The 16,843-nt window shown below is 39.4% G+C and overlaps 1 protein-coding gene across 1 annotated transcript in view; it reads left to right on the top strand.

Annotated features, from left to right (window-relative positions):
- The window catches only part of SNX25 (sorting nexin 25), a 256,900-nt gene that overhangs the window by 168,854 nt on the left and 71,203 nt on the right, over positions 1–16,843 (top strand). Inside the window, exon 7 of the mRNA XM_069095984.1 lies at positions 14,404–14,585. Coding sequence (XP_068952085.1) covers positions 14,404–14,585 — 182 coding nt within the window. The remainder of the gene's footprint in view (positions 1–14,403; positions 14,586–16,843) is intronic.

Here is a 16,843-nt window from a genome sequence, read left to right as displayed (position 1 = left end):
AAAGGAAATTACAGATAAACGAAAGGATGGTTTAGATTGCAAATTCTTCTCAGACAGACAAATAAAGAACTTGCCAAAAATTTTTGGTATTATCTCTGCAGCAAAGTACTCTCATTTATACTTCCCTGATCAATTCACCATCCCACTTACTCCAATGGTTTTTCCAGACCTTTTCATGTCTCCTTAAGCTTCCCATGATTCCCTTTTCTCCCACCCTCAGCTGAGAACCTAATCTCATATTTCACTAAAGAAAAAAGGAAGTCATTTGCTAAGAGCGCCTTCTTCTCTCCTCCGAGTCTCACTCCAGATGCCTTCCTCTTTTATGGTCTTATATGAAGAATTGGCCCTTCTCTTTGCCAAGGCAAACTACTTAATATGCACAAGGGATCCCATTCCATCTTGTGTTCTTCCACAGATTGTTGCTTCTATCATCCCCACTAATCTTTAACTTCTCCTGGTCTATGAATGCTTCCCTCCTGCCTATAAACATACTCAAGAAAAAAAAAAACCTCACTTGATCCTTTCATCACTGATAGTTATTGTTCTATGACTCTCCTCCCTTGTAGCTCTAAACTCCTTGAAAAGGCCATTTATAATAGGTGCTTTTACTGCCTTTCCTCATTCTCTTCTTAATTCTCTTCTCTCCAGCTCCCTACGTCATCATTCAACTGAAACAGCTCTCTCCAAAGTTACCAGTGATCTCTTAATTAATTGCCAAGCCAAATGGTCTTTCCTCAATCCTTATTCTCCTTGACCTTTATGCAGCCTTCTATACTGTCAATCACCCTTTTGTTTTTCATACTCTTGTATGAAGTGGCACTACTCTTGCCTGGTTTTTCTCCTACCTGACTGACCACTGCTCAGTCTCCTGCTGGATCTTCATCCAGACCATATTTACTAATGGTAGATGTTCCCCAGATCTTTGTCCTAGGCCTCTTCTCTTCTTCCTCTCTATTATTTGGCTTTGATGGTTTCATCAGCTCCCATGGGTTCAATCGATTCCAAGATTTGCTTATCACTCCTGACTCCATCCTCACATCTACAAATGCCTTTTGGACATCTTGAATTGAATGGCCTGTAGATATCTTAAACTCAGCATATTTAATATATTCAAAATTGAACTTATTATCCTCCCTCCCCAAAGTCTTCCCATCTTAATTTTCCTATTTTTGTCAATGATACCACTATCTTCCTAGTTACCCAGGCTCAAAGTCTATATGTCATCCTTGATTCCTCATTCCCTCACCTCCCCCCTCCCATTCCTGCACTGATCTAATGGGTTACAAAATCCTGTCATTTCTGTCTTCTGTTTTTACCCCTTTCTTTGTTCTGACACTGCTGCCACCCTTATTCAGGTTACCTGGGTTATTATAATAGTCTTCTCTATGGTTTCACTGCTTGAGATCTCTTCCCATTCTAATCTAGTCTCTACTTGGCTATTAAATTGCCCTTCTGAAAGTTCAGATCTGACCATATCACCTCCAGTGGCTCCCTATCACCTCCAGGATCAAATATAAAATAACATAGATCCATCCTACCTTTCCTACCTCCTCTTTTTCCTCCTCCTTTTCCTCCTCATTCTTTTTCTTCTTCCTCCTCCTCCTTCTCTTTCTCCTCCTCCATTTTCATTTTCTCCTCCTTCTTCTCTCTCCCTCCCTCTCTCCCCACCTAGGGCTCTTCTCCCTTCCTCCCTCCCTCCCACCTCCCCCCCTTTCCCTTTTCCTCCCTCTCTCCCTCCTTCTGCTGATGATCTATGGCTGAAAGTCACCAATTACCACAATCTCTTAAGAATTAAAGTTGTAGATCATTCAAACATCAGTGAAATGTGCAAGTGATTATGAGTTCAGCCCTGAGGAGGATTTTAAAGAGTATTATCTAAGAAATGTATGTCTGGGAAAGGAGGTCAGCTGGCTGTGTAGCAAGACAGAAGGATAATTGCTGGTCAGCTTGCAATTTTTTTGGAGGCAGGGGAGGCCATTGAGATTAAGTGACTTGCCCAGGGTCACATAGCTAGTAGGTGTCTGAGGCTGGATTTGAACTTAGGTCCTCCTGACTCCAGGGCTGGTGCTCTATCCACTGTGCCAACCTAGTTGTGCCAACAGCTTGCATTTTAAAGAGTTGTAGGTGAACTTCTGTAGCACGTTGTGTGAACCTTCTTCTGGAGGGTCTGTAGGAGTATATGGGCAACAATCACACAGGCTGAGTAAGCTTGGATGGGTTGGAATCTGTATGCACTGGGGGAGGGGTTCCTACATGGGTATGAGATCCCAGAATCATTAAAATATCAAAACAAACTGAGACTAACTTTCCCAAGATCCCTTAGATGTGACTACAGTCTTGGATTCTTTTCACTATACTCTGCTATCCCGGAGAAGAAGATATTATGTGAACCATGTTCACGATGTATGAATCTTAGAATCTTGAATATAGAGTTGAAGGTACTTTAGGGATCATTTTTGTCCAACTCACTCATTTTACAGGTTGACAGACTGAGGCTGGAAATCAATTTATCAAGTTCACACATGACATAAATTGCAAAGCCAAGATTCTAACCAAGCCCTATGCTTCTAAATCCAGTATTCTTTCTGTGGACATAATGATCTTGATGGTATAAGTAAGTTAAGCAGTAGGGCATAGTAATAGTTTTCCATTTATAGACTATTTTACTTTTTTCAAGTCATTTTCATCTCAGTAACCCTGTGAGATAACGAATGCAGATATTATTCCCAATTTACAACTGAAGAAACTAGATCATTGACTGGCTAATAATCCAGGGCTAGAAAGTGACAGTAAGAAGCCTTGGACCTATATGATCGATCCAAGAGAGAGACCTTGGGCTCGAACAAAACAATTACCTTGTATTTATTTTTTATATGCCTGTCTACACATTGTCTATAATGATAGAATATAATCTTCCTGAAAACAGGAACTGTTTTCATTTTTGTCTTTGCATAGCTAGCACCTATGACAGTACCTGGTATGCTGTTTAGGCATTTAGTTGTGTCTGACTCTACATACCCCCATGGACAGTCCATGGGGTTTTCTTGGCAAAGGAGTGATTTGCCTTTTCCTTCTCTAGTGTGTTCCCATTGACAGACGAGGGACTGAGGCAAATAAGGTCACATATCTGCAGGAAGGGAATGACAGAGAAATTGGAGGAAAATGCTAAAGTTTTACTATCACCCCCTCTACTTGTATATAGTTACTATGTTTTTCTAATATTGTGTCCACTTGGATAGAAGTGTTACCAATACCAGTTACTTGAGGAATAACATCATCTTTCAAGTATATGTATTTGTTATGTTTCCTTGGGGTCTTTGATTTAGATAGAAATTTAATGTATTATTGACTGATATAAATTTCCATTTCTGTGATTTTACCAAATCTTTCTATGGGTAAATGAAACCCCTGCTTTTACTGTTTTTATATTTAAATGCTAATAGATATAGACACATATGGGAAAAATTGCTTAGGGTTGCTCATCTAGTAAGTATCAGAGGTTGGATTTAAACTTAGGTCTCCCTGAGCAAGTAGGTAGCACAGTGGATAGAGAGCTCTGGACCAGGAGTCAGGAAATTGTTGTTGTTGAGTCATGTTTTAGTCATGTTCAATTTTTCATGACCACATTTGGGGTTTTCTTGGCAGAGATACTGTTTCCTTCTCCTTCTCCAGCTCATTTGACCGATAAGGAAACTGAGGCAAACAGGGTTAAGTGACTTGCCCAGGGTCACACAGCTAGTAAGTGTCTGAGGCCAGATTTGAACTTAGGTCTTCCTGTGTTGGACCTAGAGTAAGGAAGACTCATCTTCTTGAGTTCAGAGCCTTAAAAGGGGTCATGAAGAGTTGGATATGACTGAAATGACTTGTTGAATGCAGGCCTGTAATGGGAATGTAAATTTTTAAGATCTTCCCTGCCCCTAGGCTTAAGTGCACCTGGAGCCTGTGGTGGGAGTCAGGAGATACTTTGTGATTGGATAGTGGGTCAAAAAGGTTGTTACATTCTCTGAGCCAGGAGAAGGCTATATAAGCCCTGATGAGAGGCTTTGCTTTGGGACTCTCTTTGAGAAGTGTTGTGTGATTTGACCAGATGAGACTCTGGGCAGCCATTGAGAGCTCCCCGGCTTTGAAATCCCAGATGTTAATGCTTCCCTCTCTGGTAACTGTGATTAGGTATGGATATATGTAATGGTTGGACAGTTTGGAAGCCTGTCTGCTGAAATGTTCCTGTAACTTATGTTTGTAACCTCTGTATATTCTGAAGTTCGGGGTGCTGACCTTTTCCCCCTGAACTAGGTAAACGATATATGTTTGATTAAAGTAAGCTTGTTAACCCATTTTGAATTGCTTTCCTTTAGCAAAGCAGATCTAAAAACCTGTGTTGGCAGCCACCCTGGGGACACTGGGGTGCTTGCTGCTACAAGGCCCAGTACTGTCTCCACTGCACCTTCTTGTTGAATGGTTGATGCAGTGTACAATGTACATTCTGCTAAATCATTACAAATCCTTTCAAACTGCAGCTGTTTGGGGTGGGAAAATAGGATTTTTGACATCACTTTATGAACAAACTAAAATTATGTATTGCCATTCCTTTTTAATATGTGTATAAGAAAAATGTTTACCTTTTGAGGTAATTTGATAGAAGCTATAGAAAGTCTGTTAATTGTGATATTTAAAATTAGGAAACAAACCATCTATTGTGAGTACCAGGCCCATCTGTTGTCTGTCTCATTCTAAATTGTACAATTTAATCCTAGCCTCTTTTTATCCTCCTCAAACTTGTACATGTCTGTTTAGTTCCTGATAAAGCGTGGAATAATATCTTTCGACTTTATTACCTGGATTTCCATTCATATGGAATAGAAAAGTCTAATTTTTAACTTGGGCATTTTAAGCACTTATCTTGACAAAAGAATTCCATTTCCTCTTTTTCAAAAGTACACATTGGCCTCGATTTGAAAAGTAATATTTAGTGCTGAGGCAGCTTTTGGAAGTGGTTGTTGATAGCTTTGAAGAGCTTTACGATTTTCGGCAAACTCCAAGGATTGCTGCTGGCCTTCATTTTAAAAATTCAAGGACTATTTCTGAGAATGGATTTTTAAGGTATCCCAAAGTAAACACATTCACTGAAACTCGCTGAAGCCTTACAATGAGGGAGTTTAATGTAGAATTTCTGACATCATCTTTAAGGGAAGTACTTAAGGTTTGTCATTGTTGATTTAGGCATAAGGGTAAGATTTCCCAATGTGCTACTCTGTTTTCCACCCCAAACTCTTGAAACCCATCTTGAAGCCTTTAGAACAGGGATGGAGACTTGCCAGTCAGCTTCAACCTCACTCAGCCCCAGGACCTTGCTCAGTACTTCAAACTGAGCTCCCAAATCCTCCCAGGCCTTTGGGAATTGTGGGGAGCCAAAGAGGCCCTATCCAGGACTCAGATAATTCCTTGATAATAGTGGACTTTAATATCAAAGACCTCTTTGAGATGCGACTTTTTGTTAAGTTAGCTCCTGAGTTCTTTGTTATGGGTTACACTTAAAAGGATGGTGTTTGAGTTCTGAGAACAATAGGCTCTGCCCTAACACTTTAGTTGTTCAAAACCAAAATATTTGAATTCTTAGGTGGTCAGTTCCTATGCAGATGTACTTGATGACATGGGGCCTTGAAGCCAGCTCTCAAGAGAATCCTTTGTAATGTGACTGCATATGAAAAGAGTTAACTGACTTCCCAAGACTCTCTGGCACCTAGAGAGCAAATCCTTATCAAATTATCTATTCTGTGCTACTTTGTAATGATAAGAAAACTTGAGTCCCCTTCCTTTGTTTCATTGCTCTATAAAAACCTTCTCCTAAGAATCAATAAATGGAGTTCATGGTTCTTCCTTGAACTACCCACATGGCCTGGTCATTTCTTTGTCTCTGATCATACTTAGTGCTGGACACTGAGTAGCCCATGGCAAGAAGTTGAGAGATAGCATGTGGCAGCAGACTGGGGCTTTATGATAGACCAGATCAGGGGCCTCATTTGTCATATTGGAGATCCCTAGAATATGGTTTATCCTTAGAATTCTATGGGGTAAATGTAGTGTTGTGCTGAAAGGAATGAGTCAAGAGAGCCCTGAGAGTAAAATTTGGAAGTGGATTTTATTTTCCACGGAACTGTTCGGGGTCAGGCCCAAATCGAACAGTGAGTCTGCACGGACAATGCGTTGGCTTTTTAAATGGACACCATGCAGCTAACGGTTAGGTATTATGCAAGCAGAAACTTGCAGAGGCCAAGAACAGTGACTGGTCGGCACACACCTAGAAATTCCCACCGGTGCCAAGTCTCCTTGACCCGGAAGCCTGCCTACCTCTGTGGAGGTTAGCTGACTGGGTAAAGGCGGAGATCAGTGAGGGAGGATGGAACTGACCTGGCAGTCTGCTCACTTCCCTGAGGGAAGGCTGAGGTCAGGGAATGGGAAAACCAGGCACAAAAGTAGTAGGAGGAAAATATTCTAGTATTGCTTCCCCCCCCCCCCCCCCATCCCCAAGTCTATAAAATACAGTGATAGTTCAGCTAGAACTTGTGGTGTTCACATTATGTTTCTGATTCAAAGACACAGTTATGCCTCATTTTATTGTACTTTGCTTTATTTAAGTGCTTCACAGATATAACATTTTTTTTTTAAACAAATTTAAGGATTGTGGCAATCCTACATTGATCAAATTTACCGGCACCATTTTTCAAACAGCATGTGCTCACATTGTGTCTCTGTGTCACATTTTGGTAATTCCCAAAATATTTCAAACTTTTTCACTATTATTATATCTGTTATGATAATTTGTGATCAGTGATCTTATTGTTGCTATTTTAATTATTTTGGGGTACCATGAACCACACCCATTTTAGACAACAAATTTAATTGATAAATGTTACCTGTGTTTTGACTCTTCCACTAACTGCTCATTCCCATGTTTTTCTCCCTCTCCTTGGTACTCCCCTACTCCTTGAGGCACAACAAGATTGAAATTAGACTAATTAATAACCCTGCAATGGCCTTTAAGTGTTCAAGTGAAAGGAAGAGTTAGTCAATGTGGTAACCAGCCATCCCAACATTCAGTAACCACCACAATGATCAGTCAACAGTCATCAACTTGGAGGCAAGACCCTCCACCAGCAAAAAGATTACAACTCGCTGAAAACTCTAATGATACTTAGCATTTTTTAGCAATGAAGTATTTTTTATTTAGGGGTATGTACATTTGGTTTTTTTTTAGACATGATACTGTTGCACACTTAATAGGCTACGATATAGTATAAACATAACTTCTACATGTATTAGGAAACCAAAGAATTCATGTGACTCACTTTATTGTGATATTTACTTTATTGTGGTGATCTAGAACAGAACCCATAATCTCTATGTACCTGTATTTTATTTTGTAATTTGTCACTGTAAGCTATTTAAAGATAGATTTAATATCTTTTGTTTTTATTAATAATAGCTAACAATTATATAGTGTGTTAATTTACAAAGCACTTCACAATGAAGGATCTGCTGGGATCCATCCAGTGGGAGAGATCAGAGGTACAGGGAGTACTTAATTGTGTGAATTCTAAGAGCCGGAGTAGTCTTTTGGGATGAAGAATTTTCTTGGGCATGGCAGAAGAAGGCCATAGTGTAGCCTAGAGAAGAATGAAGATTTGGCTGGCCTGGGTACCCCCCTGTCCCATCCCTAAATTAAATCCTGCCTTGTAACAACGGAGAAAAGCTTAGAAAAAGCACCCGACTCAATGACAGCTTCTGACAATATATGCAACATTTACTCTGGCAGTCCCCTGTTTCTGTGCCAAGAAGAGGAAGCTATGAGTTTCATTGCATTCTCTGATATGATTATTACTTATTTCTTTAGTTCTCCCGAGTTCAGCTTTCTTTTCAAGAGCTTTTTTTCATCTGTCCTGCTGTAGCCTGTTGTAGTACATACTGATCTTCGGATACACCTTATTTTACTCTGCATTAGTTCACAAACATATTCTCCTGTTTTTCTGAATGCCTCATATTCCGCTTTTCTTGTTGCACGATAATATTCTGTTACATTCCAATACCATATTTTTTCTCCCAACCTTTCCTTAATTTGTTTCCAGTCTTTGGTTGCCACAAAAAGTACTACTGTGAGCATTTTGGTATATATTAGAATTTATTATTCTCCCTTGGATTTCATTGCAATATAGTAATGAGATTACTGGTCAAAGGGTATGAACAGTTTCATTAGTTTTCTTGACTAATTACAAATTGATGTCCAGAATGGGTCAACTAACTCACAGCTGTTGCAACAATTTATTGACATGTCTGTCTACCCATAGCCCCTCCAACATGGACTGTTTCCATTTTATCCCCTATCTTAGTCAGTTTTTAGGATATGAAGTACAATCTCAGAGTTGTTTAATGTTCTTTTCCCCCTTTCTTTTTGTGAATGGGAATATGTTTTCATCTGACCATTTATAATCTGAAGTTCTTTTAAAAGCTATTCATAATGTTTGATCCATTATTTCCCTGCAGTTGTCTGATAAAAGTAGAAATGGATATTGTTGTTGTTCAGATGTTTTCAGTCATGCTTTACTCTTTGTGAACCTTTTGGGTTTTCCTAGTAAATATACTGAAGTGGTTTGTCACTTCCTTCTCCTGCTCATTTTTACAGATGAGGAAACTGAGGCAAACAAGATTAAGTGACTTACCCAGGGTCACATAACTACTAAGTGTCTCGAGTCAGATTGGAACTCATGAAGATGAGTCTTCCTGACTCCAGGTCTGGCATTCTATCTACCATGCCATTGTAATTGCCCTAGAAATGGATTAGCATTTTTTTTTTTTAATTTTAAAATACCTTCCCATATGGTCACTTAATCTTTTCCCCCCTTATTCAGATAAAGTCTAAATCTCTGCTCTCTGAGTCATCTGGATGTTGATTCTTAAAATCTCCAGTGTTCATCTACAATGGCCTTCCTAAAACTATTACTGCTTTCCCACAGAAAGCTTTTCCTGATGTTTTACCTGAATGTGTCTCTTTACATTTTCTATTTCTGACAAAGTCACAGAATTTCAGATATGTCGTCCTTCATTCTGTTTGGGGGCTAGACAGAACATGTCCAATCTCAGAAAATAGCATTTCACATACTTGAAAGCAACTGTCAAAAACTAGAAGAGAGCTACCGCTCCTCTCCCTCATTTTTCTTTTCCCCATTTCCTTCAATCAGTGCTTGTGGATTGGACGGTGACCAGTCCTCCCATCTTCCTGGTTTCCATCTCTGCTCTAGGCTGCCCTTGTTTTCCGACATCTGTTTCAGTAGAATTGAGATTGGATCAGGTGGAGGGAAAATATGTCAAGATACTTGTCATTTCTTTGGATTATTTCACCCTCCTTATTTTTGTCCTCACTCTAGCTTTAGGAAGTCATTACCCTGGCTCACTGTCCACCAGACCTGCCTTCCTAAGCCGGATTAAGCACTCTGCATTCCAAAGGATTTTGACAATGCACTTTCCTCTGGGTCCCATTTACCTTGAATCCTTAAGACCCTATAGAACAACTGCAGAGTGAATTGGGTTCGAGCGCAGTGATAATATAATGTAAAGGGCGGTTGTGCACACGTTCTCTTACAGTCTTCTTGACGTGGATATTTCTCAGCTGAATGGGTTTTAAGGTCACAAAGCAGCGTATTCATTGGGATCATTGGATTTGCTAGGATTTTCACTAGTCAGAAATCTGGGCGGGCAGGGCACCGTGGTTGGCATTCATTGCCGAACGTGGGATTAATTTTCCAAAGCAAAAATCCATGGAATGGTCTGAGCTACAAGCTGCTCTTTCAGGAGAGCAAGAAGCTTTGTGACCCAACAATGGCATTGTATCGCTCATTAACAAACAGAGCAGATTCACGTGAGCCCTTTACTTTCAAGCCCTCCAAACACGAGAACATCCCCCTCAGCTCTGCAGCTGGGTTGTGGGGTCTTTTCTTTTTCCTTTTTTTTTCTCCCTCCTCCTTTTATGAGGGGGCTTCTGGTCTTTGTTCTTATAGAAGGGACCTTAAGCCTTCCTTGGGAAAGAGGAATATGCATGATGAAAATGACTGCCCCTTCCCACCATACTCCCATATACTCCCCGTTCATCTAATTGAAATCTTGTCGGCATGCTCACCGCGTGTTGTATTTGGCACCGAGCTTGAAATTGAAGTCTAAGGTGTTTACATTTTAGGAAATTCACCCTGGCCTGAGTGTCATCCGTGAAATAGAATTTGAGATTTTGAGGAGAGGAAATTTGTGAGTGCCTCTTCTCCAGTGATCTCTAGTGACAGATACTTAGGCATAGATAGACAGACAGACAGATGCTCAGGTAACATTGAACTTGGGGCTAGGTTGCTGTCTTCAGCAAGCTGAATTGGCTCTCTGCACAAATTTGAAAATTTTAGGTTTTTGTTTTGTCCTAAAGGTAGAGGCTGAAGTTAATGGATTCCCTTCTCAGTGTCTGTCAGCCAAATATTCTAAAAGTTGAGACTAATGTGAAGGTGAGAGGAAATGCTCTGTGGAATCTAGGTGGTGCAGTGCATAGAGCCTTAGCCCAGGAGTCAGGAGAATCTGAATTCAAATTCAGCCTCAGATGCTTACTAGCTGTGTGACCCTGGGCAAGTCACTTATCCCAAATTGCCTTAAAAAACAACAACCAAATACTTCATCAGCATATTCCTAGATATGGCAGCTTATCCAGTGAACTGAGAGCCACCCATGAATCCCTTTTGGGAATCATAAAAACTGTTTCTGATGTCTTGGTGCAGCTTTAAACAATTGCTTAAATTATTAAAATATTAATAATATTATTGTTATGATAATATTAATAGTAAAATATTAAAATATTAAATTGCTTGAAAGTACACAAAGAGTTTTGGGAAACCCTGTATATTGATTACAGGAAAGCTTAGAGTTGAAGAACTGAAAAAGACCATTCAGTTCAACCGTCTCATTTCACAGATGAGGAAAGTAAGGCCCAGAGAGGTTAAGTATTTTGCCCAGAGTCCAAGATACAGTAAGCAGCAGAGTCAGGGTTTAAATCTAGATTTTCTGATTCCAAAGGTGGCCATCTATAGTGTGAGGTAGGCATTTGATGATATTTCAACTCTTTACTTTTAATAAATAAATATTTATATATTTATTTATATTTATATAATAATATAAATAAATATATAAATATTTATAAATATATAAAAATTTATAAATATATATAAATATTTATATTTATATAAATAAATAAATAAATAAAAGTAAAATTTTTATTTCCAAATTTTTTCCCTTCCTTTACTTCCCCCTCCCTAAGACAGCATGCAATCTGACATAGGCTATACATGTACAATCATATTAAGCATATTTCCATATTAGTCATGTTGTGAAAGAAGAATCAGAACAAAAGGGGAAAATCACAGGAAAGAAAAAAAAGCAAAAATAGTGTGCTTTGATCTGCATTCAGACTCCATAGTTCTTTCTCTGAATGCGGATAGCATTCTTCATCATGAGTCTTTTGGAATTGTCTTAGATCATTGTACTGCTGAGAAGAGCTCAATGTCACTGTTACTGTGTATGATGTTTTCCTGGTTCTGTTCACTTCACTCAGTATCAGTTCACGCAAGTCTTTCTAGGTTTTTCTGAAATTCACCTGCTCATCATTTTTTAAAGCACAATAGTATTCCATTGATGCTTTTTACATAACACCTCTCACCTCTGTCCCCTCATTCCCATTTCCTTTACACCAACCTCCTAGCCTGATGCTGGGCTAATCTCCATGCATCGATCAAAGCCTGTCAGTCCTTTGCTCAGAAATATTCAGTGACCCGATTGCCTTCTCCACATGTAGGCACCGCCCTCCTTCCCAAGATTCTCTTTCACTGTTCCTCACCCATATACTCTAAACTGCAGCCACACCGAACTGCTCCCCATCTCCCACACACTCCGGCCACTTTTGTACTCTTGTCTTGGTCTGGACTCATCTTCTTTTATCTTCATGTGTGGATGCCTATCCAGCTTTTGAATCACAATTCTAATGACACCACTTCCAGGAAGTCTTCCCTAATTCATCCTATTAATTATGATCTTGTCCTCCCCACACTAGGGGTTTAGAGTAATGTGTTTTCTCTCCTTTAATGCATTTACATAGTATTGTGCACTGGAAGGCAGTTCTGACCTGGGTTTTAACTCACTTTGGACACTTACCTTGTGTATGTCACTGGGATGATCTTTTTCAGCTTTAGTTTCTCCATCTGTAAAATGGTAACAATAATAAAAATACTTATCTCACAAGGGGTTTGGGAGCAGCTAGGTAGTGCAGTGGATAGAGTACTAGACCTGGAGTCAGGAAGACTCATCTTCACAAGTTCAAATCTGAACTCAGAGAACTTATGAGCTATGTGACCCTGGGCAAGTCACTTAACCCTCTTTGCCTCGGTTTCCTCATCTGTAAAAAAAGCTGGAGAAGGAAATGGCAAACCACTCCAGTATCTTTGCCCAGAAAACCCCAAACAGATTGTGAAGATTTGGACATGACTGAAAACTACTGAATAACAAGACCTCACAGGGTTATAGTGAGGAAGGTTCAAACAATATCAAAAGACACCCTATGTAAAGCACTTTGCAAAGTGTTTTAAGCACTAAAGCACTTTAGCTACATGAAATGTTAGTTACTATTGTTAATTATTATTGTTGGTATTATTCTTATAGTTACCTGTATTTTTTCCTGCTAGAATGTTAACTGCATAAAAGCAGGATGCTGCCTTATCTAACCACTCCCTCCCCAGTTTCAAGCATAGTGCTTTGCACATAAGAGGTATTTATATGTTGGTCAGGGTTGAATTAAAATACTGTGCTCAGTGTTTCCTAGGGTTCATCCCCCAAGGAGTCTGAAGGACATATTCTGAATATATGAACAAATGTTTACCAGTGTAACAGTTAAAATACGGTGAACTGAGGCACCAAGTTCTGAGCACAAAGTTTCATTTATTAGTAAATCATAAATTTACCAATAAATGAAATCTCAACTTTTGTTTTTTAGCAAAATTTAGACCCCAAGTGAAGGGCAGGGCAGTTCTCTTAGACAGTTTTGACGTGTATAGAACAAAGAACAGGACTTCATATGTAGGGAACAAGTTATAATTGGTTAAAAGAGCTCTACATTATGAATGGTGAAATTAATGTGTTTGATTTCGGAACTGAGGGCAGCTAGGTGGTGCAGTGGATAAACTACCAGGCCTGAAGTCAGGAAAACTCACCTTCATGGGTTCAAATCTGGCCTCAGGCACTTACTGGCTATGTCACTGTGGGCAAGTCACTTTAACCCTGTGTGCCTCAGTTCCTCATCTATAAAAAAAAGCTGGAGAAGGAAATGGCAAACCACTCCAGTATTTCTTCCAAGAAAACCCCAAATAGGGTCATGAAGAGTTGGAAACAACAGAAACAATTGAACAAGAACCACAGAGTTGACGTGTGAGGGATGAAATGATTGGATGGAAATCAGGAATGTGGGGCTGCCCAAAACCTCCCTCCTCCCTCCTGTGACTAAAAAATGCTCAGTTTGGGTTCACCTGCAAGGTTAGTGATAGTGGGGCCAGACTTCTTTAGCTAACAAGCCCGATATCCTGGGAGGATAGTTCAGTGGTGGACAGACAGTGAGCCAGACTCCCTGATATCCACCTGCGTCCTTGAAGGATAACAGACTTCCTTGAAGCAAGAGTAGAATAGCGATTAGCGTAACTGGGTCTCTAAACTGAACTCATGAATTTCAAAGTACCATGACTTAGGCAGTGATAGGACAAAATCAATTAATTGTAAATAGAATCAATTAAAAAAAAAAACCACCACAGAATCAATCTGATCATTTTACCACAAATAATTGAAGTATAGCTTAGTCTTAGTGTTGGCCACTTACTTCTAGGGAATCCAAAATATTTAAACTCATTGTTTCAACAACCAAGGAAAAATATTTCAAAGTTGTCATTTTAGCAAGACTTTTGCTTTTTTTGAATTAAGACCTTGAAGTAGATCCCTGGTCTGATATCAGAGGACCAGTGTATCCAAATTCAGAGAGGCTTATAATTAAAAAAAATTAATTGACCTCCAGGAAAGGAATATTTTTGTCCACGGTAATTGCTGAAGACTGCCCAGTAAGACTCAGAGGGGTTCTGATAGGAAATGAGCACCCATTTCAGTAAATGTTAGATCCTTAAAGTATGAAATTACCTTGTTGGATGAATTCACAGTAGTTGAAGATATCAGATGGGAACGTGATTCTGAAATGCTGAGTCTGCCTGCCTATATGGGTCTGAGCTGGTGAAATTCTGCAGTTTGTCCATTGGTACCATGTCTCCTTTAATTGGACTGTCGCTCTACCAACAGGCAAAGAGACTGCGGCAATGAAAGCTGACCTCCTGAGAGCCAGGAATATGAAAAGGTATATTAACCAGCTGACTGTGGCAAAGAAGCAGTGTGAGAAGAGAATTCGACTTTTGGGAGGTCCTGCTTATGATCAGCAAGAAGATGGTGCTTCAGATGAGGGAGAAGGGCCTCAGAGCCAGAAGGTAAAACTTTGATTGGACTCAATTTTTATGTGTGTCCCATTTCACTTTCAGATGGTTATGAATGCAGATATCCTTTAGTTTTTTCCTCTTCTTGCAACGTCCATGTGATACATGGTCAGAAGAATCTACCAAGTGATGCTTGTGTGTGTTTTTGTTGTTCATAGGAACACAGGATGTAGACACATCTGCATGGTCACCCAGGTCAAGAGACTAGCAAAGATAGGGGTTGTACAAGAATTCTTAGATGACTAAATCTGCAGGCTAATCCTATCTGCTTAGTTCCTTGCCCAGTTATACTCTAAGGGTAAGCTGACCATGAAGTATTACAGGAACAAGGACAAGAACACAGGCTTTGATCGCATTGAACAATAATCAAAGGAAAAGGGGGCCTCAAAAAACATAGGAGTGTGCCAAAATCAATGGCCTGCTAAACTTACAAAGAGACTGCATCTGCTTACTGTATATGTGTCATCACTGTCCTTGGGTTAGATTGTACCCTCAAAGCTCGTGAGAAAGAGCTGAGAGGATGGGGGCTAGGGAGTGGGGATTGGGATTAGGTAAAGGGGCTGGGGCTATAAAAGGATGTATCTTATGCCTGGTGCCATCTGACACTGAGAATGTAATGAATGTACTCAGTGTGAGGCGTCCTTTCTTGCGAGAATCATAGTAAACTCCTTTCTACTTTCTACCTTGAGAAGCCTCTGAGTTTAATTTGGGTAAGGGTCTTTGTTACCCCACACACGTGGAAATGGGGAGAAGAAGAGAACGAGATGGGGAAGTATGCTCTCAAAATAATTTTGACCAGTTTTTTCTCATGTAGTCAGTTATTTGGCCATACTGGTTGACCGTGGAGGCCAACACAATCCTTGTTTCCTTTTTTCCTTTATCTGAATATTTTAAGACTGTATTAAGTTATTCTGTTAGCATACCACAAATGTTTCCTTATTTGAATTTAATTAAAAGAAAGCCCTTCCAGAGTTATAGACTCGTAGGATTTGGTGTTAGACAGGATCTCTTGGGGGTCATATTGACTTGGTCTTAGAAAATCACATGGGATTTTATTATTGGACTATTGTAAGTTTTAAAAAATGTCATTAGCAAATGTACAGTGCCTAGCAGGATGACACACCTTTACAGAGAGTCCATGAACGCTCAATATGTGCTGTCTAGGAGGTTTTAGGTTCATAGGTTAAAAAAAAAAAGAGAGATACTATATGAACATATACCCTTTTAATGTAACTATGGCTTATTGGGAGTTAATTATCTTTATAAATACAGGCCTTTAGCTTTAGCTGCTTTTAACCTAACTTTTTTTTTTTTTTGGAAGGCAGTTGGGGTTAAGTGACTTGCCCAAAGTCACATGGCTAATAAGTGTGTCAAGTGTCTGAGGCTGGATTTGAACTCAGGTCCTCCTGACTCCAGGGCCAGTGCTCTTTTCACTGTACCACCTAGCCACCCCTGTTGTGTATATTTGTTGTATATTGTGGTATATGATTGTGATGGTATACTATTATGCTATAAAAAATGATGAGCAGGATGCTCTCAGAAAAACCTGGCAAGACTTATAAGAACTGATATAAAGTGAAATGAGCAGAACCAGGAGAACATTGTATATAATAACAGCAATAGTGTGTAAATGACTTAGTTTTCTCAGCAATACAGTGATCCAAGACAGTTCTGAAGGACTTATGATGAAAAATGTAGTCCATTTCCAGAGGAAGAACAATCTGAATGCAGACTGGAGCATACTTTTTCCTTACTTTATTGAGGGGTTTGTGTTCTTTCAGAACATGACTGATATGGAAATATGTTTTGCATTACTGCACATGTAGAACCTATATCAAATTACTTTCCTTCTCAAATGAGGTGAGGGGAGAGAAAGAGGAAGAAAATTTGGAACTCAAAAATTTTAAAAAGCAATTGTTAAAAACTGTTTTTACACATAGTTGAGGAAAAATAAAATATTAAATTTAAAAAGAGAAAAAAAGAAATCTTCCATGGAAGATCCACCCAACTTAAGAGACTTTCCTGAGATCTTTCCCGTCATGGGTCGAAAACCCAAGCTGTCTATCTGCCATCCCCATACAGATAATTATAGCATACAATGTTCTATAAATGTATTTGAAAGGTACACTATTTTAGGCCTGAAGGGGAAAGGTCTGATCAGAGAAGGCTTCCTGAAAGATGTGGTTTTAAAGTATAGGCATGAATTCAATAGAAGGAGAAGAAAGCTATTCCAGCCATACCTAACTATGTGA

This window comes from Petaurus breviceps, unplaced genomic scaffold, assembly GCF_028583685.1.
Source record: "Petaurus breviceps papuanus isolate PSGF00001 unplaced genomic scaffold, PetGlider_PUasm1.0 126, whole genome shotgun sequence".
Classification (NCBI taxonomy): Eukaryota; Metazoa; Chordata; class Mammalia; order Diprotodontia; family Petauridae; genus Petaurus; species Petaurus breviceps.
The sequence above is the reverse complement of the archived record's forward strand: the minus strand, read 5'-3'. Positions and strand labels throughout refer to the sequence as shown.